The sequence below is a fragment of the Mesoplodon mirus genome (assembly GCF_964341445.2).
Source record: "Mesoplodon mirus genome assembly, chromosome: 2".
NCBI classification, from domain to species: Eukaryota; Metazoa; Chordata; class Mammalia; order Artiodactyla; family Ziphiidae; genus Mesoplodon; species Mesoplodon mirus.
This window is the reverse complement of record NC_138977.1, coordinates 56,929,996-56,947,404: the sequence shown is the minus strand read 5'-3', so window position 1 is coordinate 56,947,404 and position 17,409 is coordinate 56,929,996. Positions and strand designations below refer to the sequence as shown.

General features: G+C 43.6%; 1 protein-coding gene across 2 annotated transcripts in view; it reads right to left on the bottom strand.

Moving 5' to 3' along the window:
* TET1 (tet methylcytosine dioxygenase 1) overlaps window positions 1–16,889 on the bottom strand; it is a 135,137-nt gene extending 118,248 nt beyond the window's left edge. The window contains exons 1-2 of one of the 2 annotated variants that reach the window (XM_082602967.1): window positions 16,687–16,889; window positions 7,007–9,033 (exon numbers count right to left, since the gene is read on the bottom strand). In XM_082602967.1, the coding sequence (XP_082459093.1) occupies window positions 7,007–8,911 (1,905 nt within the window). In that variant the 5' untranslated portion in view covers window positions 8,912–9,033; window positions 16,687–16,889. Of the gene's footprint in view, window positions 1–7,006; window positions 9,034–16,525; window positions 16,548–16,686 lie in introns of those variants that run through there. The other variant, XM_082602968.1, reaches the window with a different exon arrangement.
* Between the last annotated feature and the right edge of the window lie 520 nt (window positions 16,890–17,409).

The following is a 17,409-nucleotide window of genomic DNA, read 5'->3' as shown; positions in this document are numbered from 1 at the left end:
GCTCTGTGGCATGTGGGATCTTCCCGGACCAGGGCTTGAATCCATGTCCCCTGCATTGGCACGTGGATTCTTAACCACTGTGCCACCAGGGAAGTCCAACAAAATTTTCTTAAACAGGAAATAAAAAGTTATCATAAAGGAGAGGATTGGTAAACTGGATTACATTAAAGTTAAGAATTTCTGTTCATTAAAAAGCACAATTGGGACTTCCCTGGTGGCACAGTGGTTAAGAATCTGCCTGCCAATGCAGGGGACACGGGTTCGAGCCCTACTCCAGGAAGATCCCACATGCCACAGAGCAACTAAGCCTGTGTGCCACAACTACTGAGCCTGCACTCTAGAGCCCACGAACCACAACTACTGAGCCCGCATGCTGCAACTACTAAAGCCTGCACACCTAGAGCCCGTGCTCCACAACAAGAGAAGCCCCCGCAGTGAGAAGCCCGTGCACCACAATGAAGAGTAGGCCCTGCTCGCCGCAACAAGAGAGAAGCACACATGCCACAACAAAGACCCAATACAGCCCAAAAAATAAAGAAAATAAATATTTTTTTAAAAAAGACAGAGGGGCTTCCCTGGTGGCGCAGTGGTTGAGAGTCCGCCTGCCGATGCAGGGGACACGGGTTCGTGCCCCGGTCCGGGAAGATCCCGCATGCCGCGGAGCGGCTGGGCCTGTGAGCTATGGCCGCTGAGCCTGTGCGTCCAGAGCCTGTGCTCCGCAACGGGAGAGGCCACAACAGTGAGAGGCCCGTGTACCACCAAAAAAAAAAAAAAAGACAGAAAATATTCAGTGTTGGCAAGAATGTGGAGCAAGTGGAACTTTCATACACTACTGATGAGAGTCTTAACTGGAACAACCACAGCAGTTTGGTAATATTTATGGAAGCTAAACATACACATATTCTATGACCCAGAAATTCCACTCCTAGGAATACACTCAACAGAATTCATGCATATAGTCACCAAAAGACTTTTATAAAAATGTCCAGGGGGCTTCCCTGGTGGTGCAGTGGTTAAGAATCCACGTGCCAATGCAGGGGACACGGGTTCAAGCCCTGGTCCGGGAAGATCCCACATGCCACGGAGCAACTAAGCCTGTGCGCCACAACTACTGAGCTTGCTGTGCCACAACTACTGAAGCCCGCGTGCTAAGAGCCTGTGCTCCGCAACAAGAGAAGCCACTGCAATGAGAAGCCTGCACACCGCAAGAGTAGACCCCGCTTGCCTCAACTAAAGAAAGCCCATGCACAGCAACAAAGACCCAATGCAGCCATAAATAAATAAATAAAAATAAAGTTCCGTTAAAAAAAATACTATAGAGACTTTTTTTTTTTTTTTTTCGCGGTACGCGGGCCTCTCACTGTTGTGGCCTCTCCCGTTGTGGAGCACAGGCTCCGGACGCGCAGGCTCAGCGGCCATGGCTCACGGGCCCAGCCGCTCTGAGACATGTGGGATCTTCCCGGACCGGGGCACGAACCCGTATCCCCTGCATCGGCAGGCGGACTCTCAACCACTGCGCCACCAGGGAAGCCCAGAGACTTTAACATAGAAAAAAAAAAAAAAGTCCAGGGAATTCCCTGGCGGTCCAGTGGTTAGGACTCTGTGCTTCCACTGCAGGGGGCAAGTTTGATCCCTGGTGGGGAAACTAAGATCCCACAAGCTGCGCGGCCAGCCCACCACCCCCCCGCCCCCAAAAAATCCATAGTAGTACTGCTATGTTCATTCTACTGTTCTGTTCTGTACTGTAACATTTCACTTCCCATTAACAATAGAATGGATACAGGTATTGTGATATATACATACAATGGAATACTACACTGCAATAAGAATGAACAACTATAATTATAAGCAACATTATTGGCAAATCTCATAAACATAATATTAAGCAAAAGAAGGCAGAAACAAATGAGTGTACAACTGTTCCTTGCTCTCTCAGAATGAAATTCCTCAGAGAAGTGTTCCCTATGTTCTCCTCTGCGTCTCCACACATTGTTGGATGAGTAAGTCTCTCTACTGTCAGAGTTCAGTATAAGGACAACACAATACATTCTTCAGAATCAGCTTTGTCAGGGGTAAGGGCGATCTTCTGGGGGAGGGGGAAAGCAAGAGAATATGAATATCATCAACTATAGGGGACCTTTGAAATAGAAAATAAACAAATAAACTAATTAAAATTGTATTTCAAATGAACGACATAACTACATTGAAGCATGAGGGTGGTGTGTGTGTGTGTGTGAGAGAGAGAAAGAGAGAGAACTAATTCAACATATGCATATTCTAACTTTTGAACACACCACTGACATTTCAGCAACAATGATAATACCTATTAACAAGATCTTGGTTTCTAAGTATCATTCTCCACCAAAAAGAACCATGTTTCCTTGGATAAACAGCTGGTCATCTTGTCTGGGGCAGGATGGAAAATAGAAAACCTTAGAACACTTGTCCCAGAAAATAAAGAATTATTCAAACAATGGTTGAAGGTGCTCCCTGGCCAAATTTGGGGAAATGTGAGCATCAAAATAAGTAATGATAAAAAAGGAGTATAACTTACTGAATATAACAAAAATCTACAGGTTCACACTGAAACAAATAAGAAGAAAAAGCTCTTCTTTGGAGTTTAAAACTAATTAACAGATTTAGAAGAAACAATGGAAACAGAACCACTATTTGGCAACTATCAGGCAAAAATCACTGATGAACATTAAAATTGGGTGTGAAAGTTTGAGGGATAGCACTATATTTACATGTCTTGATCTCTCTGTAAGATATTTATTAAATACAAAGTGAAAAATACTGATTTTACAATGGAGAAATCTGGAAGACACTATCTTTAACCAAGTGATCAAAATTAAGATCATGAATAGTCGGACAAATGGACATTATGTCCCTCCTGTAAGAAGGTATTCATGCAAAAATGTATAATCCAAATCTAGTCATGAGGAAGCATTAGACAAACCCAAAGTGAGGGACAAAATAAGTAATCTGCACTTTGCAAAAGAAGCAATGTCATTAAACAAATATTGAGGAACTATTCTAAACCAAAAAAACGAAAGTACATGTTATATGATTCCATTTATATCAAACTCTAGAAAATGCAAACTAATGTAATGATTAAAGATACAGTTTTATTCTTTCAAAAGAAAAGAAGTTTAATTCCTCTGGTTTCTCAGGCTGCAAGACAGTTAGTGACTTTGTGCTCCTAATTTTTAAATCTGTAACTCCCAAAAAGACACACAACTAGCCAAAATGAGGCACAGTGGAAATCTTTCCAAAACCACATTTCATACAATTTCCCTATTCTCCATCAAAACTTATAATGGAAAATGTTTATGTTCTAGTTTTCTGAGACAAATTCTAAAAATAAGCTAATGCATCACTCAGTGCACACACACAAAGAAAGTACATATTATATGATTCCATTTATATCAAACTCTAGAAAATGCAAACTAATGTATAGTGACAGAAAGAGTGTCTTCCTGAGGAGAAAGGGTGCAGGTAAGAGAGTAGGGACTATGAAGGGGTACAAAGAAATTTTGGGGAGTAATGAATTTTGACCGTGGTAATGTTCACACAGTGTATACATATGTCAGACTTACCAAACTGTACTCTTTAAATATGTGCAGTTTATTATATGTCAATTATACCTCAGTAAAGTTGTTTTAAAATTTGAGGAACTATTCCAAATTAAAGGAGGTCAAAAGGATATTTTCTTATAGGCAAAATACGAATAAAGTCTGTGGGCTAGATAATAATAATGGTTCAATGTTAATTTGCTAATTTTGATAATAATAGGAGAGAATATCCTTGTTTTTAGGAAATATACTCTCTAGTATGCAAGGATAAAAGGATATCATGTCAGGGCTTCCCTGGTGGCGCAGTGGTTGAGAGTCCGCCTGCCAATGCAGGGGACACGGGTTCGTGCCCCAGTCCGGGAGGATCCCACATGCCGCGGAGCGGCTAGGCCTGTGAGCCATGGCCGCTGAGCCTGTGCGTCCGGAGTCTGCGCTCCTCAAGGGGAGAGGCCACAGCAGTGAGAGGCCCGCGTAATGCAAAAAAAAAAAAAAAAAAGAAAGGATATCATGCCTATGAAAAACTTACTCTCAGTTGATTCAGAAAAAAATATACACATGGGGAGGAGCTAAAAAGAGAGATAAAGTAATAAAGTAATATGATAAAATGTTATCATTTGGCTGAAAGATAAACCGAATTCTCGATACTACTCTTGCAATATTTCTATAAAACTGAATTATGTCAAAATAAAAGAGTTTTTTGTTTTGTTTTTAATAAAGAATGTGGTGCTTAGGAGATTGTGAGCAATAGCCAAGGTATTCATTCATTCATTAACAAATACTGGTTTTTCTCACACGGATGGACCTTGACAACAGTGGCCACACTTGCTTGCCAGAGCAAGTTTACAGAAATAAACCATATGCCAACATCTAAATTTCTAAACCTGATTATTTGAGTTACAAATATATTCTTTTCATTTAACTAACAAGTGTTTATTTAGCACCTATCACTGTAGCAAGGCTAGATAGGCACTAGAAAAACAAAGTCCCCTGGAATGAAACTGGGGGAACATGCACAGATACGGGTGTGACACAGGAAGGGGTGAGTGAATGGGTGGAGTCTTGTCAGATAGGGAAAGGAAGATTATGTACCATGAGCAAGGACACTGAGGCAGGATCATGCACAGTGAGCTTGGGGAAATATAAGTAGCTGGATACAGCTGAAACTTCAGGTATAATGTGAGAAGTGACAGCAAACAAGAGAGAGGAGATCAGTCATGCCAAGATCTTGAATATTGGCACCTTCCCAGTGGTCCAGTGATAAAGAGTCCGCCTTCCAATGCAGGGGACCCAGGTTTGGTCCCTGGTCGGGGAACTAGGATTCCACATGCTGTGGGGCAACTAAGCCCACATGCCACAACTACTGAGCCTGCGTGCCTAAACTAGAGAGCCCACGTGCTGCAAACTACAGAGCCCACGACTTCTGGAGCCCACACGCCACAGCTAGAGAGAGAAAACCTGAATGCCACAACTAGAGAGAAGCCCACGCGCTGCAAGACCCAACACAGCCAAAAAATAATAAATAAATAAATATTTTTAAAAAAAATCTTGGTATTCCATGCTAAGAAAGCTAGGCTTCATCTATAACTGGAAGGCACTGAAAACTTTGCTCTATTTTCTTTTGTTTTGAGTGAGAGAAAATACAGAAGAGCACTAAATGTATTAAACTAGGAGAAACAGGGTTATAGAAAGAAAACTCGAACTGTACCTAAGGAGAATTGTTGTTCAACATCCTGACTTCCCAGCTAGCTGGTACCCTCAACCCAGAGTAGAAGTGCAATAAATACTTGCTGATAATAAAGACGACACTGAAATTGTCCCAGTATGAGATAAAGGCTCAATTACAGCTGGAGCCAAGAAAATGGAGAGATAGAAGTGCTCTGATGTTGTAGAACAAGAGATACTACAAGAGTGAGAGAAAGGCATTAAACATGACTGAATTTTCCATTTTTGGTGGCCGTGTAGACAGTAAGCCGTTAACCAAAAATGTAATGCAAGAGGAGGAGCCAGTTTAGAAAAGAAGAGAACAGGGCTTCCCTGGTGGCGCAGTGGTCGAGAGTCCGCCTGCCAATGCAGGGGACACGGGATCGTGCCCGGTCCGGGAAAATCCCACATGCCGGCGGAGCGGCTAGAGCCATGGCCGCTGAGCCTGCACGTCCAGAGCCTGTTCTCCGTAACGGGAGAGGCCACAACAGTGAGAGGCCCGCGTAACGCAAAAAAAAAAAAAAAAAAAAGAAGAGAACAAACTTGTTTATACCTATTAGAGATAGAGTACCTTTGGCAACAATGTCTATTGGCAATGGAGCTTACCAGGGAGATCACTCTGTTATAAAAATATTGCTACTAAGTGTTTTAGATGTAAGTATGTAGACTATTAAGTTACTGGCCACATTTTGATCTACTCCCACATGTGTGAAGTGACTTGAGTAAAGAAGATAGTTCATTGCAGTAAGATTTATAATAACATAATATTTTAGAAATACCTTAAATGTCATCAATACATGATTGGCCAAATGTCTGATCTCTTATTTGCAATGTGTCAGTCAAATAGGAAGTCAGCATTTTTGGACAGATAATTTAAGTCCAGAATGAAATAGAAAAAAGGTTGACTGAAATTAAGTTCATAATATTTTAAATTAATCTATTCTACTACACCCATATTCACAGTAGACTCAAAATAAATATAACTTCAAGTGAGTAATCTAAAAATCATAAAACACCATAGCTGACAGGTATTTTAATTAAAGCAAGTTTGAGTATTAACCAACCTCCATAAAATCCTTTAAACAAAGTGTAAGTCAACCAATATTTTTACTACCTTAGTTTCATAACTGTAATAATAAGTACAAATGTTTGTATGTCACTTTGGAGTTTAAAAACCATTTTCAACTTCTGATTACCATTGAATCTCAACAATCCTGTCAGCAGGTGAAAATCACAAGCCAAAAGTTGAGATGAAAGCTTTATCATTACTATACCTCCAAGGCAAAGTTTCAAGATTAAAGATAGAGACAGTTTTATTCTTTCAAAAGAAAAGAAGTTTAATTCCTCTGGTTTCTCAGGCTGCAAAACAGTTAGTGACTTTGTGCTCCTAATTTTTAAATCTGTAACTCCCCAAAAAAGACACACAACTAGCCAAAATGAGGCACAGTGGAAATCTTTCTAAAACCACATTTCATACAATTTCCCTATTCTCCATCAAAACTTATAATGGAAAATCTTTATGTTCTAGTTTTTTGAGATAAATTCTAAAAATAAGCTAATGCATCAGTCAGTGCACAAGACATACTTCAGGTAGGTCCACAAATTCCTATAGGCAACTTAAAGCAACATTTTACCAAAGCAAAAGGATGTAATACAGAAGCAAATTGTCTCCACACAAATCACACTACTAAGTCTCATAGGTGTCCCCAGCCCCTTGGGTATTTACTTACCTCCAAAGGCACAATGATGGATGGCTTCTTTTTCAGTTCCTCACATTTCCTCTTCTTACAGATCTGATGGCTGTTCTTTCTATTCTTGCAGTAGGTACATTCACCACAATTGGTCTTCTGCTGGCAGGGCTCACAGACCCCACATCGCTTTCGTTTCTTCTTTTCCAAAGTAGGTAGCAAAGTTGTGTAGGAAGGAGAAGAGGAGGTACTGACAAGTGACACTGGCCTAGACACCACTGTGGTGTTGATGTCAACCATGCTGGTGGCACTGATCTGGGAGCTCCCTCCTTCCAATTTGCTGGGACTGGCCTGGGAGAGGTGGACAATGCCCTGTGAAGCATGGTGGAGTCCTCTCTCAGGGGCTATTGTGAACCCCTGAGTGTTAGCTGGCAGAAAGCTTATATGAACCTTCTTATTTTCTATATTGTTTATAGCCATTGCGGGAGGTACCGAACTTATCTCTGAGTTTGATGATGGTTGAGGAGTGTGACCTAAGCCCGAAGGCAAAATCTGCATAGTGCCCTGGACCTCAAGCCCAGATGAAACAGTGCTCTGGGGCTCAGGCCATTCTGGAAGAGCATTACAGGTAGCAATTGGGTTAAGAGGAGCAGGAAGAAAGATATCGGGGTCTGAGGCAGTACCACCAACCATACCGAGGACTTGTTGATTTAAGAGAGCACCAAAGACCTCTCCTTGGACTGGAATAGCACCAGGAATCTCTGGTGGGTCTGGGGTCTCACCCAGAGGCTCTCCATGAACTGGGTTAGCACCAGGAACTTCCCATTGATGTGGGACAGCACTAAAGGCCTGTCCTAGGACAGGGGTGGTATCAGCAACTTCCTGTTCATCTGGGGTAGATTTGAGTACCTCTTGATGATCTGGTTTAGCACCAAGGGTTTCTTGTTCTGAACCTGCCAAGAGGAGTTTTATTAATGAGGTAGGATATATTGACCCACCAATAGACAAACAGTTTCTAAGGTCCAATTCAGGTACAACCTTATTAAAGCTGGAGGTGGGGCAGCAATCATGTTCACTTTTGATGGGATCCAGGTAAGAATCAGATAGCTTAAGAGATTCTACTCGTGAACCCAAATCTTCTAACTGAATGCTGGGGTTTCCTTCAGAGGTAACCCTGAGGGCTGCTTTTTGGAGCAAAGGAACACAGAGAGTGTCCTGAGCAAACATTCTAGGGGAATCACTAATATCATTCAATGTCTCTCTAGAGAATAGTCCTTCACCACCACGTGTCCCTTCCAATGACCCAGAAAGAACCTCTGCTGCAGGGCCACTATGAGTAGAGCGATTTATTTTGGAATCCTCCACACTTTGGGACCAAGACTGGGTTGTCTCTTGGCTCTCATCTTTTATTAAAGATGTATTTTGTATGCCAATTAGATTCTCTATATCAGGAGGGATTGAGGGGTCTTGCACTGGGACTGAATCACTTTCTGAGTGCTTTACTCCCATGTCAGTAAGTACCTTATAATCACACTCATGTTGCTTTCCTAGATTCTTAGGAGGTGGAACTTTCTTGGGTTTGGCTATGACCGCTGGGGGTTGGGACAGTCGTCTGCTAAGAGAGGTGCTTCGGAGAGCCATTGTAAACCCATTGCAAGTTAAGGACTCTGGGTTCTGAAAAAGAACTTCAGTCCTATCTAAATTCATTCGTGCTGCTCCAGCTCTTGTCAGAAGGCTTCTGACTGGCATAGGCAGTTTGGGTTCTGTTTTTTTCTTAACACCTCTTTCTTGAATTAATTGCTTTAATTTTCCAGGGCTCACAGTCTTGACTGTCGCCACATTTTTGTTGGCTGGCTTAGATCCCTCCTTCAGTTGGCTGTTTTTCTTTTTGTTTAGATCTTCCCTCCTGACTAATTTGGAAGGCCTTGCATGGCGAGATCGAGACATAGCTACGGAGCAGGAAAAACTGAAAGGGCATGAGGAAAAGAGTCATTGGTCCTTTGGAAAGTCTCACTTCTGAGGAGAATCCAGATGCACCATGGTTGTGCTCAGTCGCAGGAGGTTTTGGTCTGAAATAACAATGACAAAACATTGGGAGTGAGTCTTTTTCCTATGCATTCCCTCATTTGAAATAGAATATTTACTAGCAATTATTAATTAAAATTAAGGAACTGAGAATATTGACTGCAAAAGGAAAATATAATAGACATAAAGTATAAAATATCCTATAAATCCTGGATTCACAAATAAAGCTCCTTTAACTTTAATTTCTGTGACAACTGATTAAGGTGATGAAGTTCTTTGAATAAGCTAAGCATGGGAGGTTTTGTTTTTTGGCTTTTTTTTGCCATATGCGGACCTCTCACTGTTGTGACCTCTCCCATTGCGGAGCACAGGCTCCGGACACGCAGGCTCAGCGGCCTATGGATCACAAGTCCAGCCGCTCCACGGCATGTAGGATCTTCCCGGACTGGGGCATGAACCCGCGTCCCCTGCATCGGCAGGCGGACTCCCAACCACTGTGCCACCAGGGAAGCCCAGCATGGGAGTTTCTTTACATTAGAAACCGCAACTATGGACTTCCCTGGTGACGCAGTGGTTAAGAATCCGCCTGCCAATGCAAGGGACACGGGTTCGAGCCCTGGTCCGGGAAGATCCCACATGCTGCAGAGCAACTGAGCCCACACACCACAACTATTGCAGCCCGCATGCCTAGAGCCCGTGATCCGCAACAAGAGAAGCCACCGCAATGAGAAGCCCGCGCACAGCAAGGAAGAGTAGCCCCTGCTCGCCATAACTAGAGAAAGTCTGCGCGCAGCAGGGAAGACCCAATGCAACCAAAAAAAAAAAAAAAAAAAAGAAACCACAACTATTGCAGTTACATGTAGTTTAAAGCTCAAACCCTAATCTTTACAAATATGGATACTTAGAAAGTTATCTCTTAAGCTCTTTCCTCAGCACATCACCATACGGGCAGAGGTGTCATCTGTTGGACAGAAAAGCTGGTAAAGTCAGAGGAAGAAGAGGCTTGTATTATCCAAGAAACTCTACTCTTTGGAGATCCAGTAACATTAATACCATATTCCAATTAACCATCCACAAATTTTGAGTTTTATACATGCACACAAAAGTAGCATAAACTCTTGGGAGTTAGTATTTACAGATTAGGTTACAAATAAGAGGTCCAACAAATAACTGTTGAGTACCTCCTCTGTATAAGGAAAGCATTGTGGCGGGCACTGCCCACACCCAGAAATGATGTCCCTCCTTCCTCTTTCACCCGACTTAATCCAACGACTGATGGTTCTAAACTCCCTTCTACCAAGGGTCCCAAAAGTCTCATGGTCAACGCCTAGGCAAAGAAATTGGAAATAAAGAGAAAATGAGATAATTAGAACAGTAAAGCATACTAGATAAGCAACTATTATTTGAAAAGTAAGAAAAGAGGAGAAAATGAAAGGGGACTGACTAAGAGTCATCATCAGTTGCATATTTGTCTCCTCAGATTGCCTACCCTGACCCCAAATAAGACCAAGCTATGAGGAAGAGTGAAGCTCACCATACAAAATATATCAGTAGACATCCTAAAGATCATGGAATCAAGAGTGTGACAACAAACTGGGTGAGGATTCTTTAACAGTTGACAGGTTGCTGGATTTGTAAGAAAATCTGGTGTAGGAGAATGGTTACCAAAAACTGGTCTGCAACCAAGTGATCACCAGTTTGTGGCGAAATGAGAAAAAAAAAAAAAAAAAAAAAGAGGCTGAGTACACCTGAAACTAACACAACACTGTAAATCAACTACACTTCTATTTAAAAAAAAATAAGGCCGGGGCTTCCCTGGTGGCGCAGCGGTTGAGAGTCCGCCTGCCGATGCAGGGGACACGGGTTCGTGCCCTGGTCCAGGAAGATCCCACATGCCATGGAGCGGCTGGGCCCGTGAGCCATGGCCGCTGAGCCTGCGCGTGAGGAGCCTGTGCTCCGCAACGGGAGAGGCCACAACAGTGAGAGGCCCGCGTACCGAAAAAAAAAAAAAAAAAAAAAAAGAAATGAGGCTGTATAAAGTTTTTCATAAGGTTGAATTTATTATTTAATCATGCTTTCCTGTTTTCTCTCATTAAAATGTCCTTTCTAAAAAACGTGGAGAATTCCCTGGCAGTCCAGTGGTTAGGATTCTGCACTTCCACTGCAAAGGGCACAGGTTCAATCCCTGGTTGGGGAACTAAGATTCCGCAGGCTCTGAGGCTCGGCCAAATAAATACATAAAGTAATAAAAGTCCTTTTATTGTGAAAGGGTGGAGATAGGCTTGTTTTTTTAATGTTATTACTTGGCAAAGTAAAAATTTGACAGCCCTCTACCAAGTCTCAAATTTTGGTTTTGTTTTTGTTGTACTCATCTGATCCTGGTAATCCTGGGATGCACTAGTTGGTTCAGTGGCTAGAGATGGTGTCACGTCAGAAAACCCTAAATTTGAATCTGTGATCACCAGCTGTGTCCTTCAGGAAACAACAGGAGTCAAGGTTTCTGCATCTGAAATGAGGTTGTTTTGAGATATCAATGGGTTCCTCTGAGGAAAACCTAGTGGTAGTTGTTTCATCCTTGTGATATCTGAGGTAAGAAGAAGAACTTTGGAATTAGGTAGACATGGGTTCAATTTCCAGATGAGAAACATACTAGACATAAGCTTAATGGTAGTTATCATTATTGTAGAACAAGTTTAATCCTCAGTCTGCCATATCCTGCAAAACAAGATCTAGTTCTTTTGTTTCTCATCTAACACGTTGTAGGCCACACACTATAATAAAAGATCCCAGAGAACAACATTTAGAGTCAAAGCATTGAGCCTTTAAGAAAAACTTTTAAAATAGACATTAGTGATAACATTAACCACAAGAAAAATAACATTTTGATAAACCTGTGCTGAATACAAATACTAGGCCAGAGAATACTCCACTTGAGTTCTTGGCATCTAAGCTTATGGCTTTCCCCCTTTTCTTAAATAAAAAAATAAAAAGTTTGGCTGCACTACCTCTTTGGCTGTGAAAAGCTGTAGGATATTTCCAAAGACCACTGCTTTTTGTACCAGCATTTTTAGAAAACAAAAGACATTCCAATTCTAATCTCCAGAAAGTCAGCAATCTTTATAAGGATGTTTTTTCGGATAACAAAAAACAATCCATTCCATTCTCTAGAAATTCAACAATATCTGTCTAAACATGCTTTATCTCTTATATCAGGATTACCTTGTTAAAAAATTATTAAGAGCATATAATCTAAATATTGCAATCAGCCATGAAAATTAAAATTCATATATGTTGCAAGTAATCTGAATATGCCAGAGGGTGTCATGGGATCTGCTTCTGAAAGTAGTTTATAAATTGATCTCTGTCTCATATATTCTTTTATATTTTTAAATGGAAGTGCTTTAGAAATCCAGACTTGTAATTAAGATAATGTTTACTATTCAAACCTTATCTCTTGAAAAAGAGCCTGTCAAGGAAATGGAAAAGGTATGAGCAACATGGATTGGCAAGATGTGGCCTCTTTGAATGGTAACAGCCTTTTTATGAGATTGTGAAAGAGGCCAATGACCCCTGAAAAACCCAAATGCAGGGAAGAAACCACTGGGTACCACCCAGCCAAAGAAACAATCAGAAACAAAATAAGGACTCCCACAAGATCTTAATTTTACTTGGCTCCACCGATGAAATGTAACCCCCTTTTGTAAATAAACTAAGTTATCCCCAGGGCTGGGGGGGCTGGAGCGGGGCGGGGGGAGTCCATTCTATTATATAGATCCACATTTAAATATGGAATTATCTGCACAGATCTTCTGAAATTTATTTCCCTTATTAATTTGTAAACATTATTAAATGCTTTATTTCCTTTTTTGTGCTTTTATTTACTATAGAGTGTTTAAGTCATAGAAAAATACATTTACAATTAAATACTAATTCCACTTCTGTTTTTCATTTCTGATGAAAACTGACATTTCAATATTTCTCAAAATCAGTTTTATTCTACTCTAGAGTATATTCAAGAGTCTGAGTGTTACTGAGGTTGCTACAGGATAACATGATTGGAGAGAAAATAAGAGAATAATGTCCCTGTTATCAAACATATATAGCAGGCCCCGGAGGGGGAACCACATGCAATTAATTGACACTATCCTGTGAGTTTTTGTTTTCCTAGAAGAGAAGACAAAGTGAAACAAACAAATAAACAAAATTCCCAACAACTATGGGATGCAAAACATTACTTAACTAGTTTTTTCACCAGAGGGCACCAAGACCCCTAACCCATAATAAAAAAAGAAAAATTTTTTTTTCCTAAGATGTCCTTGTGACGTAGGGGACTGGAGTAGTGTATGAGATCCAAATATTACTGTCCAGGAGATAAGGGCCAACTCATAATTTGAAACATGAAAAGAGATGCCAGCCCAAGGAAGAAAATATAAGATTACAGAGAAAGAGGAGAAGTGGCAAGATCAGGCCCCAGGGCCTATGTAAGGATCTGCTAATTATTCACACATAATTTAAACATACCTAACCAAATTGGTCAACAAACAGGATCAGACTTTTGCCTCAATATTATCTGAGCTTACTAAGTAGTCAGCCTTTCCCAAAGAGTCTTAAAAATATATATATATAAATAAAAAGCAATTTTTTAATGTGACCACCTTGCCTAGAAACTGAAAAGCTGACTTCCTAAACTGTATCAGTTGTCTGTAAAGGACAATATCGACAGTACCGTGTCAGAAAAATTCTCTCCCACTTACATCCCCCTCCTCCTTCTGGATCTCCCAAAGTCCCCTGGGCAGGAAGTGGCTGAACTGATGTAACCATCCAGCCCACATGTCAATTTAAAATTATACTGCAATCCTTCCCACCACCAGCAGTGGCCAAAAAAGTGGTATTTGCATACATAGAGCTAGTTGCAAAAGAAACTCTGATTTAATAGTCACTCCATTCAGCTCCTTAGAATTTAAAGGCTACTGCACTTGACTGAGAAATACAAGACTTAAAACATTTCTTTTTAAAAGGCACCACCTGGCTTAGTTTCCTCCAGCAACTTAGTTCTAAGGAAGAGGAGGTGGGCGGGCTGCTTGCTGTTCCTAGATAGTTTTGTACCACAGGAAGTGTGAGAGCCTTCGGCACATGGAAAGGCTGTGGAGGCAAACTCACTAGAATGCCAGCAGATTTAGTCAAAGGCTCCTTCCATATGTAAAACACCCCTGCTGCCCTGCAGAGAGCGAAGAAAAAAAGGCCAAAAAGGGCCACAGAAAAGGGAAGGGACAAGTTAAATGGAGATGGAATGACCATTCCAAAAACAAGAAAAGCATAAAACACATTAGGAAGAAGAGGAAAAAGCAGAAGGAAGAAAATGTCTAAAATGAAAAAAAAAAAGCCAAAAAGTAGAGGAAGGGGAAAGACTATATAGTAATAAAGCTAGAATATAAAAAGACAGCTGGGATCAAAATGCGGAAGACTAAAGGTAGGAAGATGGAGGGGGTGGAAAAAGAGAAACTTAAGTGTACAAAGAAGGAAAAATACAGAGGCAAAGAAGAGGGTGGGGGAGGGGAGGGACGAACAAGATAAAGAAGATTGGAGGAAGAGAAACAAAGGGCAGGGACAGAGGTGATCCAAACCTCCAACCGATCAATTCTGGAAGACCAGAGCTGGTAGCCATAGTTAACCCTCATTAAAATGGTAAGCAGTGATCCAGGAGTTCTTAATCTGAGCTACCAATGTTTGCAAAGAGATACAGACAGTGTATACTAATAACTCTCGTACTTGATTCGGAAGTTTAATTGAAATCATAACATTGTTTTAAACACTGTCATACATTGACAACCAACCTAATTAAGATCTCTTAACTGGGGAGGCAAGGGACTTGGGCTTTAACCTGTGTAACTAATACAAACCAATAAAACCAATAAAATCAGGAAGCGCACCCAACATCACGTTACCTGAGGCTTTTCGTTCTTAGAAACAACGCTGACCAATCCCCAAACATATCCTTATCTACACACCCGCGCCTTGTTTAATTGTAGACAAAATTCCTAATATGCCTTAAAAAGCTCTCGCCCTAACTGGTTCACAAACACCTTTTCCATATTCATTTTGGCAACCTGAGTGAGGACTGAGGAAGCCAACGTTTTTATTTAACTCTTTAACGCTGAGATGGGGAGGAGAGAAGGATGGTCCCTTTTCGGTTCAGGGCGGACCTGGGGTTGCTACCCTGTAGCGCCGTCCTTCAACTCATGGGGGTGCAAGCGCTCAGCCCACCCTGCCGACACTAGGCTGTGCACCTAATCTTTTCCTCGCTCAGGGTCTTGAAACACTTTTCAAACATGTCTTTATAAACTGATCCTTACTATGATATATCATGCAGCTCATTGTGTGCCCGAGAGTGTTACGGGGGAGGAGAGAAAGAGGCACTGGAGCGACCTGGTTAATTTGGGAAGAGGACGAGTTGCCTGCGGGGAAAAAGACTCCTAGTTCAAGCAATATCTGTTCTCTTGTTGATACATTAATTTTTATTGGGTCAGAAAAGCCCAATCTGTGTTCCCCATTACCGTGGAAAGCCTACTGGGGCAGGCCAGCAACTTCCCGACCACTTTCCGTAGAAATTTATGGACTGCACACAGCCCTTAGTAGCCGAATCTCTTGGGAGTGTGGGTGAGAGGGAGGGAGGGGAGGGGAGGAAGAGAAGAGAGGGGTGAGGGGGAGACGGCGAGAGACCTAGCCCAGCCCCGGCCCCTCACTTGCCGCCCGGCCGGTCCCCGGCACCCGGCTCTGCGGACCTCTCACCCTTGGGGCCCGCTCCGGGATTCCGCCCGAGTGGGACTGATGCGACGGCAAGCCAGCGCGTTCGGCGACCCAGTGGCGCTCGTAAGAGTTTTTAGAAGGCCATTTTTGACAGAACACTGTTCCATTCCTCCACTCCCTTCTTCCCGGATCAGCGTAACTCCAGGTCAGCCTCTGGCAAGACTCTCCTACTACCTCCACTCCAAAAGCTACGTCCCTGAAGCCCCCTCCCGGAAAAGCTCAAGGAGGCAAGTGCCAAATGTTTTCTCAAGGAACCGGCCCCCTATATTAGCATAGGGGAGGGAGAAAACTTGTTTGGGGGTACGCTTGAGCGCGGGACAGCCAGGCTTCCCTGCCCGCAACTTGCCCTAACTCTTCCCTCTCCTCAGCGCGAGCCGCATCAATCGCCGGCCCAGTCAGGCATCCCCCCCCAAGGCCGCACTTGCCCTCCCCACCGCAATCCGGTTTCCAGCAGAGCCCGGGGTCCTACCTCGAGGCGCTCCAGCTCTCCCCACCCGGCGCCGCAGCCGCGTCCTCCGGCCGGGGGGCATTGTTTACCACCCGCAACAAAAGCGCCCCAAGCAGCCCTGGGTGGGGGGTCGCCGCGGGTAGCGGGCCCACCCCCGCGGCCCCGGCGGCCCCGCGGACGCCGAGCCGTCCAGCCCCAGCGGTGCACTGCCCCTCGCAACGCCTTCCGGCCTCCGCGTGTGGCTCCCCGGACCCCTGCCCACTGCCCCAACCCCAACTCACCACTGGCCCCCTCAGGCTCCGAGGGCTGCGCGCGTCCCCCCGGCTTCAAGCCTGCACCAGCCCTCGGGCAAACTTTCCAACTTGCGCTCGTCCCCACAACTTCGGAGCCCGGGGCCCCGGCGGGCGCGAGGGGCGCGGGAGGGCCCCGGGCGAACACCTACCGGCTCCTGGCAGGGTCAGGGCCCAAGCCCCCGGGGTGGGCGACTGCTTCCCAAAGGTCCACAGTGGAAAGGCAGGTAGAGTTGCATGACTGGGGCGGGGCAGGGGGGCGTCCCGGGGGGCAGACCCGGGAGCAGAGGGCCCAGCGGCTGCGCGCACAAAGCGGCGCGGGAGCGGACTGCGCTGCCACTCCCCGCCAGGTCAGCCCCCCGGAGCAGCACTGTCTCCCCAGGACAGACCTCAGGGAGCGAAGCTGGGGCTCTGCCTTCCCTGGACCCTGCACTACTGAGCGAGAGGCAAAACGCGAGCTGGATTTCCCCAAACTGGAGCTGGACTCCTCTCTCGACCCTTACCCCTCCCCTTGGCCCTCCTCTCTCTTGACATTTTTTTTTTTTTTTTTTTAAGGTCAAAGGAGAGTATTGAAGAGGGAGAGCGTTGTCAACGTTTTCTTGTCATTATCTTTTTTCCGAGGGACTCTCGGGCTAAGAGGAAAGTTCTAGGGTCTCTCAATTGAATGTTTATAGGTACATTAATGGGACGCCAGGTCAGAGATGACACCATTGAGGCATATCTGCGTCGCGAGCAATGGAAAACTGCCCTCAACACCTTAGAGAGAAGCCAGAGGAGGGTTGTGTTCCCTTGACTCAGAGCTTGATGTCTGCAAAGGTCGTCATAACATCTTTGCTAGTTATTTGCCCCCGTACTTTGGCGGTATTCACTTTATG